The sequence below is a fragment of the Urocitellus parryii genome, chromosome 9 (genome assembly GCF_045843805.1).
Source record: "Urocitellus parryii isolate mUroPar1 chromosome 9, mUroPar1.hap1, whole genome shotgun sequence".
In the NCBI taxonomy this organism is placed as follows: Eukaryota; Metazoa; Chordata; class Mammalia; order Rodentia; family Sciuridae; genus Urocitellus; species Urocitellus parryii.
In genome coordinates, this window is record NC_135539.1 from 87,871,276 (window position 1) to 87,887,694 (window position 16,419).

At 35.6% G+C, this 16,419-nt stretch overlaps 1 protein-coding gene across 6 annotated transcripts in view; it reads right to left on the reverse strand.

The window, feature by feature from the left end:
• The window catches only part of Rgs7 (regulator of G protein signaling 7), a 461,036-nt gene that overhangs the window by 128,950 nt on the left and 315,667 nt on the right, over positions 1-16,419 (reverse strand). For 5 of the 6 annotated variants that reach the window (XM_026390748.2, XM_077802475.1, XM_077802476.1 and 2 more), the window contains exon 3: positions 701-751. The exons of the other annotated variant lie outside the window; for it this stretch is intronic. In XM_026390748.2, coding sequence (XP_026246533.1) covers positions 701-751 — 51 coding nt within the window. The remainder of the gene's footprint in view (positions 1-700; positions 752-16,419) is intronic. 6 annotated transcript variants of the gene reach the window in all.

Sequence of the window (16,419 nt, forward strand, 5' to 3'; positions counted from 1 at the left end):
GATCTTCTTATATTCATTTTTGTGATGTGAACTGTTTGCTACATGTGAAGACTTTTACATTAAAATTTTTAAGTCATTAAATGCTGCATCTATGTAGGAATGGGAATTTTTTTCCAGGCAATACAAGATGGGAACTGGCTGAAATTGCTTTCAAATTCTGGAAATAAGTGTTTTTCTGTAGAATTGATTTGTCTATCAGAGAAAATGGGCTTATGACTTATACACACACACACACACACACACACACACACACACACCATGCTGATATGACAAAAATATGAATTTCAAATAGCATACTATTTTCAAACTTTTCTTCAAAATGGAATTAAGGCTAAATTATTAATTAATGAGATTTATATTTATGAGTGTCATAAAGAGAAATCTCTTGATTTCATAATCATTCCCTATAAATCATACATACAGTTATTTGTTCATAAGTTTATAGCACAACCCTTATAATAATCACCAATAACTTGAATCAAATAATATAAAAGGGGCATTAAGTATATAAAAATTGCACATTTTAGTTTAAGATATATCCACTGATATACAATTTGTGAAATACTAAAAGCATAGTTCAAATTTAATTCTAATTTTTCAGAGGTTTATTTGCTTCCTCTTTTAAATAGCTCTGAGAAAACATATTTCTTAAAACCACACACACTCAAAATTTCTAACAATGGGAAAATGATTTATTTACCTGGATCTTCTATAGTTAAGTTCTTTATTAACCATTGAACAATGTCTGACCCTAGAAAAAGAAAAAAGAAAAACACAAATAGATGTGAACATTTTGTTTATATATGTTAATTTTAAGAACACTCCGCTTTAGCACTCATATTAGTAAGAACTTCTCTAATCATAACAACAGGTACAAGGATCTTCATAACAACAGGTACAAGGAATTTCTATAGGAGTACTGAAAACTCCTAATATGAATACATTTATTTAATGAGCCAAGGTGCAAGCTAGTAAATCCCTAAATATGATATATTTAAGCATAAATAAGATTTAACATACTAGTTGTAGATGAAGTGATTAATCCGTTGAATAAATGTTTACTGAGGGCTTACGATGTGTTAGGCAAAATTCTTAGGATGGCCTCTGTCTAATTTCTAGGTGTTCCCATCTCATCCTTCTATTGACTCTCAAGCCAAACCAAATTTGGTTTTAGTTCTTGAATACACCTATTCATTTTAAGTGTCTATATCTTCATGTCTGTACCTATTTTAAGATCCTCACCATTCATGGATGCAGTAGAACTTTCCTTTGCCCTTCTTTTTGTCCACCATGTTTATAACACCTGCTATGGATCCTCAAGAGAATCCCTGTGGTCTTTTATTGCAGTAGGAATCACACCAGCTCCTAGCTGTTTATTTGATTAAAGTCTTACAAGAAGTACCTAGAAGCAGAGTAACTAGAGTGACTGCTTAATAATGACTTTAAAAAAAAAATTCGTTCCCTACAGAAGATATGAAGGAGCAACTGAAAAAATAAATGTCTGAGTTTCATTTTGAAGGGTATATTCTGGCATACGAAAAATAGAAATTTAGTTGATGAAAAGACTTATGAAAAAGTTAAAAGGTAACAAACAGTCAAAAGAACTATTTATTGCATACTTTCTATATACCAGGTTCTGGTAATAATAAGAATTTGAGGGGCTGGGGTTGTGGCTCAGCGGTATAGTGCTTGCCTCACATGTGCAAGACCCTGGGTTTGATCCTCAGAACCACATAAAAAAATAAATAAGTGAAATAAAGGTGTTGTGTCCAACTACAACTAAAAAATAAATATAAAAAAGAATTTGAAAATAATAAAAGAGTTCACAGCACATTCAGCAGGTTTAGAACTTCAGGCAAAAGAATTTGATTTTTTTTCCCCTCCTATAAGTAAGGCATAAAAAGAGACATGCAATGAGTTTGAGCAGGTGAAGGATACTATCAAGCAAGTTTAAGGAATTTGACTGGCATTACGTGTGGAATGCTTTAAGTTAGACAAAAACACAGGAAAGCAGTCAACAAACATTTCTATAGTTGTGATCCAGGATTGAAGGCAGAAAGCCTAAACAAAGTGTACAAATTACTTAGAACAAAATTGGAGATTTGTTTCAGGACTTTGTGACTAATTATATATGAATATATTTAATTTTGTTTTTAGCACAATTCATTTCTACATAAAATAGAAAAAGACATATCTGTGAATTGCTGTGTACATACAGTAAGCCATGTCAGAAATTTCAGTATGATACAAGATTCTATTTCAACCTTTCCTAGAGACTGGCTGAAGTTCCTGACTACCCACTCAGTGTTATGGTAAATGAATGACATTAACCTCAACAAGGTGATTCTAGCTGCTTGAATTGGCATAGCTCAAAACCATGTTCAAACTACTTGATTATCAAACTTGAAAATCGCCTTCTAAAAGTTATGGAGACATTCATACTCAGCTTCATTTTTAATATGCATGCATTTAAAAATAATTTCAAGTGTTGAATCTAATTCATATTCTGTTGTAACTGTTTCTTTTATAGCTTCTTTTTATTTAAATGCACTTGAGGCAATCAATTCATTTAGGTGTCTTAAGGAAGTTTTGCCAAACTGTTCTGAAGGTAGGAAGTAAAAAAGTCCACTCTCAAGAAAGCAGATATTAGAGGCTGGAGGTAGCTCAGTAGCAGAGCATGTACTTACAACAAGTGAAGCTCTGGGTTCTATCTCCCCAACTTGAGAGAGAGAGAGAGGAGAGAGAGAGAGAGAGAGAGAGAGAGAGAGAGAGAGAGAAGGAGGTAGGGAGGTGAGGGAGAATGTATGTATGTGCAGGTATTACAGATTACCTTATATCTTAAAGGTACTCCCTTTAATATGTAAAAAGGAAACAGTTTTCCCAACACATATAATGTTTGATGACTAGAATTCCAAGTACCCAAATCTCCAGATACTCCACTGAGTTTTAACTTTGACTCCAGCCTATGGAAAGTTCAGCCATATCAGTGCCCATCCTCCTATACAGAGTTTTTAGAGGCATCTCTTTGGAGAATATATGTGAGTAGGCACTGGAAAATTCCCATTCTTTGGAAGAGAGTCAATCATTATTTGCAAGACTACAAATTACTTTTAATGTGAAAAATGATTTATATTGCTTTTAGAAAAAGTTTTTTTCTTTTTCTTCTCCTTTCATTTTTCCCTTTCCTTCTCTTCTTCTTCCCCACCCCCTTTTCTTTCTTTTTTTCTTTCTTTCTTTCTTTTCTAAGCAGAAATATAGAAATGCCTAATTGGAAACCACACTTAATTTTGGGGACAGGGAACTTTCTTTCTTAGCCTAGTTTTGAGTATTTCTGGCACAAGTGCATTTTTGGTTCAGCTGTGATAGTCAATTTAATGGGATTTGATCAACTGTGGATGTCACCTAACAGAGGAGACGGCATAGTACATTTTCTATTGCATGACCACCTTAACATATTTCTAGTTCTAAGTTGAAACATGATTTTACTGTGAAATGTGTACTCAAGCTCTCCATATTCACCTACTCTGCATCTATCATGTTGAGGCCTTTTCCCCTGAAGAAATGGGTAGGAGAAAGAGAAAAAAAAATGTCCAGTGTCTTAATGAAATCAGAAGACTGAAAGAGAAATGTGCTATCATAGATTTCCCTAGAAAAGAGTGTTCAACCTTAAAATGTGGCACAGTGCCCTGAAGAGGTTTAGGAAGAAATGCCATCTCAAGCAATTTTCAAGCTATGTGTTTAATAGATTAAAAAAATAGCTCTGGTATATTTTTTTTCATGTACAAATGTAAATATTAAGAATATTTTAGAGTTCTTTCTATTTTCTTTTGGAGACCTCTAAGGAACATGCAGGTTTTTTTTTAAATTGACTTTGACTACAGCTTATGACAAGTTTAGCCACAGTCAGCACTCATCCTCATATTCTGAGTTTTTAGAGGCATTCGTTACTTTTAGTATTACAAAGTTATGTGTTTTTTTCTGTATTTAGCAGAAGCAGTAGAGATTTATGATTGTGCAATTCCAGCAATACTTGACTTGAAGTGAAAAAATGAGCAAATATGAACCATCAGAATTCTTCCTTATCACATGGCTCATGGTCCTCTATTGGGCCACAGTGCTTGTATCTTCCATGACTTTACTAGTCTTATTCCATCTCCATCTCTTTTTGTTGTGGCTAATTCCAACTGACATTCAGTTCAGACATTAGCTACCCTAGGAAGCCTGTTCCGTCCATTGCCAATCCACCTAGACTGGGGAAAGTGTATGATCTGTTAACATCCTCATAATTCACTTATCAATGGTTTCATCATCTTCCCTTTAGCACCAAGAGTGCCTGGAAGGCAGGGAAGGTATATTATTGATCCTCAAATCCCCCAAATTAAGACTAATGCCTTACAAGTAAAAAGTGATCAGAAAATGTTGAAAGAATGGATGCATGAAGATAGTGGAATGAGATGGACATCATTACCCTAAGCACATGTATGATTGTACATATGGTGAGATGCTACATTGTGTACAACCACAGAAATGTAAAGTTGTGCTGCAATTGTGTACAATGAATCAAAATGCATTCTGCTGTCATATATACCTAATTAAAATAAATAAATAAGTTTTTAAAAGATTAAAAGAAAAGAATGGATGCATGAACAAGATTCCTCTGCCCACATTCTACTCTAAGGATGGTACTCCTTGTGCAATGAATATTTTCCCAGAAAGTAATTTCCAGGCACCATAATCATCTCTCATAGATGTTTTATCTTTCCTTTTTTTAAAGCTAATCTACTACCCCATTGATAATTAAAGCAAAGAGAGCAAAGACAGTTAGACATTATTTTCTTGCTCATGCTATGGACCTGCTTGGTGAAGGGACTACCCCAACTCTGCCCTGGTGCAGACTGGTAACACCTGCACCAGTCTCTGTTTTAAGCCCATAAGATTTCTATTTCTCTCCATCTCTCCTCCACAGATTGGCCTATAACTTCAGATACAAGTGTCAACTGCAGCTGTCCACATACCGAATCTAAATTAGAGGCTCACAAAAAACTTAAGCAATCCTTACAAAGAAAAATATGGTAAAACTTTTGGAAATATGATAAGGAGTACTTTCTAAGAAACAAAAACATTAGAAATTTGGTTTGTATGCTTTAAAAAGTAAGCTTTTTCATAATTTCTGCTAACACCATTAATGAAAAGTTTGGCTTATAATCACAATAGAAGAGGCCCAAATTATTCCTGAGGTAAAGACGCTGACCTTTGCAATGTGTCTCAGTCAGGAAAATAAACAGGTCTTTTGCACACTTTGCTGAAGACTCATAGCCACATAGACACAGTGTTGGCAATATGAAGATTTTTATTTAAAGAATACCACAAATAATCCGTATTTTTGATGGGATAACCATTCTTAAAATCTCTCACTAAATAGAAGACATCCTATAGGTCTAGAAAATATTTTTCAATGCTATTTTTAGTTCCTCAAAATAAGCATAATAAATGTTCATCATCATCAAGCAGCATGTAATGAATAGTTATTGGGTTTCTGGGCAAGTCTGGCTGTGGCATGCACTTTTAAGGACAAGAAGAAAAGGAGGTGGGGTGAAGCAGAGTTGCTCATCTGTGAGTCTCTCCAGGGAGAAGCAATGTCTGACTCATCACATTTCTCCATTCTTTTCAAAAGGCCTCAACATAGATGGTCATCAGATGCTTATTGAAGGTATGACTCAATGTTTATACACATATATTTTACGCACAATAGGCCCCAAATTACAAAAACAATCAGCCCTAGCATTTTATAAAACTCAATCTATCTCTAATTGTGATAATTTTTTTAAGTTCTTCATGCAAAAAAAAAAAATTTAAGTTAGTTTACTTTTTAAAATTGTGGAATTTCCCTAGGGCTTGAGAAATAAAAGTATTTAGAAAACAAAGCCAGCCTAAAATCCATTTTTAAAGCTAAAATAATAAACAGACTCTCTCCTCACTCTTTCAAACAATTAGTTGCTCATTATCTAAGAATGAATTTTGGTTTTGATAATGACTTTTGTTTCCACTGGCCAACATATCCTGTTCAGAGTTTTTAAATGTGATTGTACAAACACTGCTGCATCTAAGGATTCAACAAAGCAACTTACAACCAAAGGAACAGGAGAGACTAACTCCAGCACAACCATTGTATGTGTTCCCTAAACAACATGTTGATTCAACAAATCTCATTAGTGGCAAAAATCAGAAAATCACTGACGAATGCCCTGTGTCCTTATCCTGTCTGCCTTTGGACAAAATGGGGACTTAAGAAAAGAAAGAAAGCTTCTGGCTTCCAGGACCACACTGGGTATTCACAGTGAGGTCTGGGGTTCTCCATTAAATGTGAACAATTCATCAGAACATTAACATCAGACAAGGCCACTCTATCAAGACAAGGCTAATCTGTCAAGATAAAAATAGGACTACTTCTTAATCAGGTGAAAACACAGACAATACATGAGCACGGTTCAAACCATAAAATATGAAGGGCATCTCAGTCTGGCTATTTGAGTGAATACTGTTTTACCAAACCCATATTCTGCTTTGTCCTCCTGTAGATAAATATATTTAGATACCCAATCACAATTGTCCCGACTTCTTGGTAGCTTCCAACCTGAGCAAACCCCCCATTTTCTCAAGTCTTCTCCCAAATATCCAAGTCCAAATTCCATATAGATTCTTCCTAACACTTGAGTACTAAGGCAGTCTGTGATTACCCAGGGTGTGCATTCTTCTTAGGAATAAACTAAACTATTTCAACAAGATATATGGTTAGTTGTCTGAGGATACTGACTGTTTCAGATAAAGAATTGCTAATGTAGCCAGAAGCAGTGTCACATGCAAGTAATCCCAGCAGCTCTCAAGGCTGAGACAGGAGGATGGCGAGTTCAAAGCCTCAGGAACTTGGCAAGGCCCTAAGCAATTCAGTGAGACCCTTTCTGTAAAATGCAAAAAAGAGCTGGAGATGTGGGTCAGTGGTTACATATCCTTGAGTTTAATTCCTGGTACCAAAAAAATGCTAATATTTAAGATTGTGTTACACTTTGAATATGTGGCATCTCCAAGAAGCTCATGTGTGAGAAAATGCAAGAAAGTTTAAAGGTGAAATGATTGGGATATGAGAGCCTTAAACTAATCACAGCATTAATCTCCTCACAAAGATTAATGGAGGCAGTGGGGGTATGGCTGCAGGAGGTAGATCACTTGGGGCATGCCTTTGGGGTTTATATTTTGTCCATGGTGAAGAGAGCTCTCGTTCTTGCTCTTACTCTCTGCTTCCTGGTGGCCACGTCCTGAGCTGATTTCTCTCTCCACAGTCTTCTGCTTTAATGTTTTGCCTCATTTTGAGCTCTGAGCAATGGAGTTGGCCATCTGTGAACGGAGACCTCTGAAACCATGAATCCCAAATAATCTTTTTCTCTCCTACATTGTTTTTGTCAGGTCTTTTGGACCCATTGATTAAGAAGCTGACTAAAACAGACTGATACAAGAATAACAAAGTTTGAATTTCTTCAGTAAGGCATTTTTGATCATAAATAACAATATTCGAGGGAAGGGTAAAAACATAAACTTATGAATGAAGAAATTCACTGAAAGTACCCGAAACTAAAGGCAAGAGATAAGTTTGGGCCTCAAGAATAAATGGAAGCAGAAACTCTGATGTCATCGAAATATTTTCTCCTGTTTTCTTCTTGCTTCATTTTGGGGCTTCATTATTTTTCTCTGTAAGACAGCCTTTCCATTTTCCATCCATGAAGCAGATCACAAGACCCATAGTTTATATCGATGCTACTACATCCTTACTTCTATGCTACTGCAGCAAGCAAGCAGTTTGAGGCCGAAATTGTGTGGTCAAAAATTTATAATTCCTGATGGAGCACCTCAACTGTTATGAAAGGTGGGATCACAGTGAATAAATATGGCCTAGTGGGTGGAAGGCACACCATAGAAACACTCCCCAGAGAAATGGGTGCTTGACAAATGAAACAATGGGTGCAAACCATAGCTTTCTTCTAGTTTCTACAGCATTTATATTTCCAACAGAAGAAAAGCAAAAAGGAGAAGAAAGGAGGAACTCAAAGCCATAATGCTGAATTTTAAATGAAATGAATATACAGTTGTGCCTTGTTATGAATAAAAATGTGTTTCATTCTGTGGAATTACTATATGCCTGAAAAGTGGATTGTGAATTCGTTTTTCACATGTGAATACAACCACTTTTTGTGCCCAAAATAGCTATTCAAAGGAAACTTTTGATTTTTTTTTGTGAATGTGTATCTTTTTCAGTAAAGAATTTATTTTCTAAAATGAAGAACTAATGTTGAGTTGAGTATTATTTTATCTGGAACTTTATACATCAGGTGCATTTAAAGATAATTATTGAGTTCTCATAGAATTAAGGGTAACTTCTAATCATAATTTGAACTGAATCAAACTTATGATGTAAGTTTGTCTCTAAATGTGACTTGATGTTTCTCTCGTCGGTTTTAATAATATTTCCTTATTTTGAACATGATGTGTCTTAGTGAGCTTCTCATTTGACTGGGTCTATTTGGGGTCTTGTAAGCCTCCTACATATGGATGTCTATCTTAGGATGTAATACACATCTTCCAATCATTCATAGCTAATACCTATGAAATCCTCTGATACCTATGGAATCATAATAATCAAAGCAGCCATGATTTCTTTCAGTAAATCATATTAAAACATATTTTAAACCTTGTTCTACATCATTCTAAAACTGTAAAGAAGAGGTCATTTAAATGTATTTGAAGCAAATGATCTGGTTGATTACATATTCTTTCAGGTTTTGCTCTTCAGAGTTCTAGGATCCTTTTCCTGAAAGCAGAATTGCTGTGAGTTGTTGAGCATGATGAATGTTACCTGAGTCTGGAAATCAAAGGAACAGAAATCCCATACATGGGAACTGCTACTAGCGTGTTCTGAGGAAAGGAAGATTAAAATTATATTTTGGGAAAAGTTCCATGTGCAGTTGAGAAGAAATTAAATTCCACCGTTTTGGAATGGAATATTCTGTAGATATCCCATTAGATCTATTTGATTTATAGCATTGTTTAAGTTGGAGATTTTTATTGATTTTTTGTATTGATGATCTATCTATTGGTGATAAGGGTTTATTGAAACTCCACAGTATTATTATGTTGGGGTCTACGTGACATTTAATGTCAAAGAGTATTTTTTCTGTGTAATTGGGTGCTTTGAAATTTGGGGCATAAATGTTAATATGGTTATATCTTCTTGTTGGATTATTCTATTTAGTAGAATGCAGTGGCCTTCTTTGTCTCTTCTGATTAATTTTTGCTTAAAATCTGCTTTGTCTGATATGTGAATCTCCACTTCTGCTTGTTTTCTGAGAAAATATGCCTGGAATATTTTTTTGTCATTTTTTTAGCTTCAGCCTGTGGGTGTCTTTGCCTAAAAGATGAGTTTCTTATAAACATATAGGATCTGTTTTTTAATCTATTATGCTAATATGTGTCTTTTAATTGGAAAGTTGAGACCATTAATATTCAGTGTTAGACCATTAATATTCAGTGTGCTTGTGGTTCCTACCATTTTTTTTTTGCTATATTTTATCCTATCTTGATTCTCATTTAGTGGATTATTCTTCTATTGAACTTCCTCTGTTTGTGGGCTTTGGGAATTGTTTTTTCGCTTCCTCTGTGTGCAGTTTATTTTTTTAGTATTCTTTGTAGTGTTGGCTTGGTTCTCATGAATTCTTTTAGTTTATTCTTATCATAGACTGTTTTTATTTTCCCCTTAAATTTAAAACTGAGTTTAAATATTCCAAGTACTAAATGAAAATAATGGCCAGTCAAGTTTACTATACCCAGCAAAACTTAGTTGATGTTTAGGGTCTGAGCTGAGAAGTCAGAAGTGAGCCTTATTGGTTTGTGTTTAAATGTGACTTGACGTTTCTCTCTTGTGGGTTTTAATAATCTTTCTTACTTTCTATGTTAGGCATTTTGAACATGATGTGTCTTAGTGAACTTCTCATTTGACTGGGTCTATTTTGGGTCTTATAAGCCCCCTACATGTGAATATCTATCTTGTTTCTGATATGGGAATAGTTTTCTTTAGCTATTTCATTGAAAAATGTTCTTTATGCTTTTATTTTATATCTCCATGACTTCTTCTATCCTGATGATTCTCAGGTTGGGTCTTTTAAAGTTGTCCCAGCATTCTTGGTATATTCTGGTCATATTTTACGGGTTTAGTGCTTTCTGTATACTCAAGCTCATATAGCCGGTCTTCTATATCTGAAGTTCTATTTTCAAGGGCAAAGTTTCTGTTTTTTATGCAATCTAATCTGTTGAGTAATGGTTTCAAATGAGTTTTTAATTTGATTGATTATGTCTACATTTCTTCATTTCTTTTCACTATTTCTATTTCTTTATTAAAGTTGTCTTTCATCTCCTATAATTGCTTTCTTAGTTTCTTCCTTAGATCTCCTTTTAGTTCACTGAATATTTTTATAGTCAGTTTTTTATGATCATACTCTGGGTTTTCATCCACCTCTTTATGAGTGGGACCCTTTGTTGGGGAATTATAGACTTTGGGAGGAGATTTGTTTGCCTGTTTTTTCATGTTTTTAGAGGTGGTGGTCTTATGCATCAATTGAAGCTGATTCCTCTACATCTTTTTTTGTGCATGTCCTTTTGTGTGTAATTAACTTATTTTTTCTGAGATTTCTTTTTTTTTTGGGGGGGTGTATGGGTATATGTCAAAGGGTAGGAACTAACTTCCCTCTCTGGTTTTCTTCCTTAGGTCCTTGTTTATGTTTTGGGGTTTTTGTATCCTCTCTTCTTTGAGTTTGAGTAAATGTTAGGGAATGTTTAGTTCGGCAGTAGAGTCTCTAACCTGTGAACTTATAACGTCCCTGTAGCTTCCCAGAACCTCAGAAAATGATGGCATAACAAAAAACAGTAACAACTGTCACAAACAACATGCAGTAAACAGTGTTAAAGTAAATACCCAGAACCTACTAGAACATCTTTAATATTGTCACCAATAAAGAGGAATGGTGAATTCAGCAATTTTCAGCACTGGAAACAAAAACCATAGACTAACTCTGGCTTTAAAACAAATAGTAGTTGTCAACTCTTTCATCCACAGAAGTAATTAACATTAATTGTGGGAGCAGAAGTTATACAAACCAATTAGTTCTAAGTGATGGTAAAAATACAGTTAATTAGGGGAAAAGGAACTGTGTTAGAAAGTTAGGAAAGACTTCACAATTTCAGAAAGTGACAGGAAAAAATGCAGAAGAATTGCAGTGGGTGATATTTATACAGAGGGAGGGGAAAATAAAAGAAGCTTGGTATTGGGAGAGAGGGAGAAAGAACAATAGAATTAGGCCATTATCAGGGGAAGATAAGATAGAAAGAAAAGCAAGAAAAATAAACAAGTGAAAATAATACAAAATCAAACCAGAATATACAATCTAATGAGCCCAAATCCTCACAAAAAACAGTGCTAGGAAAAGATAATTTCATTTAAAAATTACTGAATGAGAAAAAGAGACAAATAAGTATATGTATATATGTCCCTGAACCAACCAGGACAAACAGAATTACACATTTATGTGTTTGTCTGTGTGTGCGCAGACAGACAGACAGACATACACACACAAAAGGAATAAGAAAAAAAAATAATAATTTTAAAAATATATTTAAAAATTCCAAAATCTTGTTGAAGACTGAAGGAAACTTCTCCACTGGGTGGTCAAAATATTTGACCAGAATGTGTAGTCATTGTCTGTGTCCAATAATCTTTCCAATTTTTCAGTTATAAACTGATAGAATAGGGGGTGGGGGATGTTAACGCCTTCCTGTTTTTGTGTTGCTCTCTGAGTTACCAGTTGGAGTGGCCTAAGATTGAAGCTTTTTGATGCGACTCAGTTTCCCTTCTCACCAGTATTAGGTGGGATGAGTTAAGATGTACAATTGGTTGGCATTGTGACCTTTCTGACCAATTCAGTGCATGCCCAAGGTACTGCTTCTGCAGAGGTCTGTGAGGGGGTTCCAGAAGATGGCGCTGAAGTCTAGACAGGTCTCAGGTCTAATCAGGCTTTGTTGAGTGGCACCTTCTTTGGAGACACTAGATTGACCCACCCCTCGGGTAGACATTAGCTGATTACTTACATGGGTTTGGTTCCCAAGTACCTCTCAAGAAATTCAATCATGGTGCACAGAGTGTTTCCTCAGCTCACTGCTGCTCAGGAACACAGCCTTCCCAGGATTAGTCCCTGAGTGTCACATGCCACTTGTCATCCTCACCACTCTCAAACTCTACTGCAGCCTCTTAACTCTGGTGAGAAAAGGACATCCGTCTCCTCAGCCAGCCATCAACTCCACACCAGGAGAAGCCTCTATTGGTTCTTGGCCTGATCACTGTGGACTGAGTGAGTGGGCATCTGCTATACTTAAGATCTAAGATTCTAGATCTGGCTCGCTTGAGCTGAACATGCAGAAGGAATGTCTGTAATGAGCCTGTCATGATTAAGTGTTTGCAGTGCTTAGAATTAACTTAGAATTGTTTGCTTTGAATTGATTATGTCTATGGGAGTGTCCAGCATTAAGGATGGTCATTTCCTTGATTAAGAACCTATACAATGAAATTGTATTAAGTGATTTGAGCAAATAAAACATTGAAAAGAGCAGAAGTGCATGGACATTTTTTATCTCTCCCCTCAACTGCAGATGTCACGCTTTGCCATTGCGACAACATCCCACAGTGCAGCTTGGAATGGGGCTTCCTTTACTCCCCATTCATTTGTCTGTAATGAGTGTGCTCCGGGGTCTGCCTGCAGTGGGCTTTCTTCTTTGTTTATTATACCAAAATTTCTGAGTCCCTTTCCTACCTTAAGGTAAATTTCCCACCTTATGTTAAATTTTGGTGAAATCCTTCCTTCACCACCTTGCTGAGAGGTTCTACACCTGCTGCTTTGGTCTCATTCCATGGCACAATTTGGAATGCAGCTTTCCTCTATCATCTTCCACCTCCTCCACACTGCTCTTTGAGAGTAGTGGGCTTTTTAAAAGAATTTTTAAATTATTAATTTAATTTCTGTAGTAGTTATAGGACTATTCAAATCACCTCTCTTCTCTTGGGTGAGTTGTGGGTATTTTGTGATTTTTAAGGAACTGATCTATTTTGCTTAAATTGTCAAAAATTTTTTTTACTGATTTTAATAAACAAATGAAAGTGGAATGCATTGCAATTCTTATTACACATATATACCACAATTTTTCATATCTCTGTTTGTATATAAAGTAGGTTGACACCCAATTCGTGTCTTCATACATGTACTTTGGATAATGATGTCCATCACATTCCACCATACTTGCTAATCCCCTGCCCCCTCCTTTTCCCTCCCAACCCTTATCCCTATCTAGAATTCATCTATTCCTCCCATACGCCCCCTCCCTACCCCACTATAAGTCAGCCTCCTCATACCAGAGAAAACATTCGGCATTTGTTTTTTGGGGATTGGCTAACTTCACTTAGCATTATCTTCTCCAATGCCATCCATTTACCTACAAATGTCATGATTTTGTTCTCTTTTAATGCTGAGTAAAATTCCATTGTGTACATTCGCCACATTTTTTTTACGAATTCATCCACTGAAGGGCATCTAGGTTAGCTCCACAGTTTAGATATTGTGAATTGTGCTTCTATAAACATTGATGTGACTGTGTCCCTGTATATGCTGATTTTAAATCCTTTGGGTATAGTCCAAGGAGAGGGATAGCTGGGTCAAATGGTGATTCCATTCCCAGATTTCCAAGGAATCTCCATACTGCTTTCCATATTGGCTGCACCAATTTGCAGTCCCACCAGCAATGTATGAGTGTACCTTTTTCCCCACATCCTGACCAACACTTATTGTTGTTTGTCTTCATAATAGCTGCCATTCTGACTGGAGTGAGATGATATCTTAGAGTAGTTTTGATTTGCATTTCTCTAATTGCTAGAGATGATGAGCATTTTTTCATATATTTGTTGATTGATTTTATATCCTCTTCTGAGAAGTATCTGTTCAGGTCCTTGGCCCATTTGTTGATTGGGTTATTTGTTTTTTTCAGTGCTTAGCTTTGAGTTCTTTATATATCCTAGAGATTAGTGCTCTAACTGATGTGTGAGGGGTAAAAATTTGCTCCAAACTTTGCAGACTGGTTTGTAGAATTCTTCTGCATGTCTAAAGGATCTTTCCCCTGTTTCATTCCTATACATGGTCATTTTTAGTTTTTTCTTGTTTTCGTTGTCCATGATGCTACATGTTTGTCAATTTTATTGATTTTTTTTAAAAGAACCAGCTCTTAGTTTCATTGATTTTCTCATTGTTTTAATGTTTTCAGTTCTATTGATTTTGTTTTTATCTTTAGCATTTTTCTTGCTTGTGCTTGCTTTGGGTTTATTTTGCTCTTCTTTTTGTGGTTCTGCACTTGGGAATTGAGATTATTGATTTGAAATTTTTCATCATTTCTAATGTATGTATTTATGTTATGAAATTCTCCCTCAGCATTATTTTTGGCAGTGTTTCACAAATTTTGACTTGTTACATTTTTTGTTCAGTTCGAGTTTTTTCAAGAGGATCCTTGAATGGCTTTAATTATTTATAGCCTGTTGTTTAATTTCCAAGTGTTTAGAGATTTTCCTGTCAACATTTTTGCTATTGATTTGATTTAATTTTATTCAGAGAACATACTTTGTATGATTTCTGTACTATAAAATTCTTAAGATGTGTTCAATGTCCAAGAAGGCAGTCTGTCTTAATGAATGTCTGTGTTAGCCTGAGTAGCAGATATCTTTTGCTATTATTGTTGCTTTGAATCTCCTACAAGTGTTAATTAGTTTAACTTGCTTGATAGTGTTGTTCAGGTCATTTACATACTTACTGATTCTCCGCCTATTTGATATATTTATTACTAATAGAGGAATGTTGAAGTTTCCAGCTATAAGAGTGGAGTGGTCTGTTTCTTCTTTCAGTTCTATCCATTTTTGCCTCTCATACTTCGATGCTCTCTTGTTAGATGCTTATATACTTAATTGTTATGCTGGAAAAATGAATTCTATTCAGTGACTCTATCTTTATTCAAGACACTTCTTCTTGAAATGAAGTCAATTTTGTTTGAAATTAATATACCTATTCCCATTTTCCTTTGATTGATGTTTGCATGATTGTTGCTATCATAGGAGCTGGGAATAAATTAGTAAACAATTTCTGGTTATTACATTCTGATGGGAGAGGACCAACCCCAATGGGCATATTAGAGACACAGCAAGGAAGTGAGTGTAGATGGATCAGAATTAGGGAAGTTGCAAGTGACAAGAAGTGAGGACAAAGAGGTCACTGGATCAGATCACTAGTGTGCTTAGTGCCATTTTATTTTGAGCTAAGAGGCATTTTACTTTGAGCTAAGAGGCAGCATTTGTTTGTTTAATTAGATTGCTACATCAAAGAGATTTTGAGAGGCAATGGTGGTAGACAATTAAGCAAACAACAATAATGCCGGGCATGGCTGCACATGTCTATAATCCCAGCAACCCGAGAGGCTGAGGCAGGAGGATTGCAAGTTCAAGGTCAGCTTCAGAAAATTAGTGAGACCCTGAGCAACTTAGTGAGACCATGTCTCAAACAAAAAATAAAAAGGGATGGGGATGTGGCTCAGAGGCAAAGTGCCTCTGGATTCAATCCCAACTACTCCCCCCCACACACAAAAAAGAAAATAACAACATCAACATCACTAATAACTTTTAATGATAGTAATGATAATGGAGAATCTTTTTAAAGGCAGTTGAAACTTTTAGCTTTTTACATTTCCTCACACCATCTCCTCATCTCACCCCCCCCGACAAATTACTTTCCTCTCAGAAAGATTATAGATCAACTTATTAAGTTCATTTACACATTTCCCCAGTAATTACTGAATTGAAAATTGGTAGCATCAGCTGGCATCTTTAGGTAGGGTCAGAAAGGCCCATGACCATAAACCCAGAAATGGGAAGTGGACACCTCTGCCAGATTCGTATTTGTATAGGCATGTCAGAAGGCAGGCATTAAACTGTTAGAAGAGTTACTGATGGTGAAAAACTGGAAAGCAGAAGTTATGGGTCAGATGAAAGTTAAATGAGTTAATGAGATGTCATTTGGGACAGTACCTGAAAGGACAGAAATAAAAGTCCACATGATCATATGGACTTATGTAACTAAGGAAGCCGTGCTCTGAAATAATTATTCATTCTGGGCATGAAAACTTCATAATGCTACAAGTCTACAGCCTGGGCACAGGTTGTAGAGTCAATGAGTTGGATTTTCCTATGGATTAACATTTCCAACAAAATACACATGGATTTAAACATACAGGGCAAAT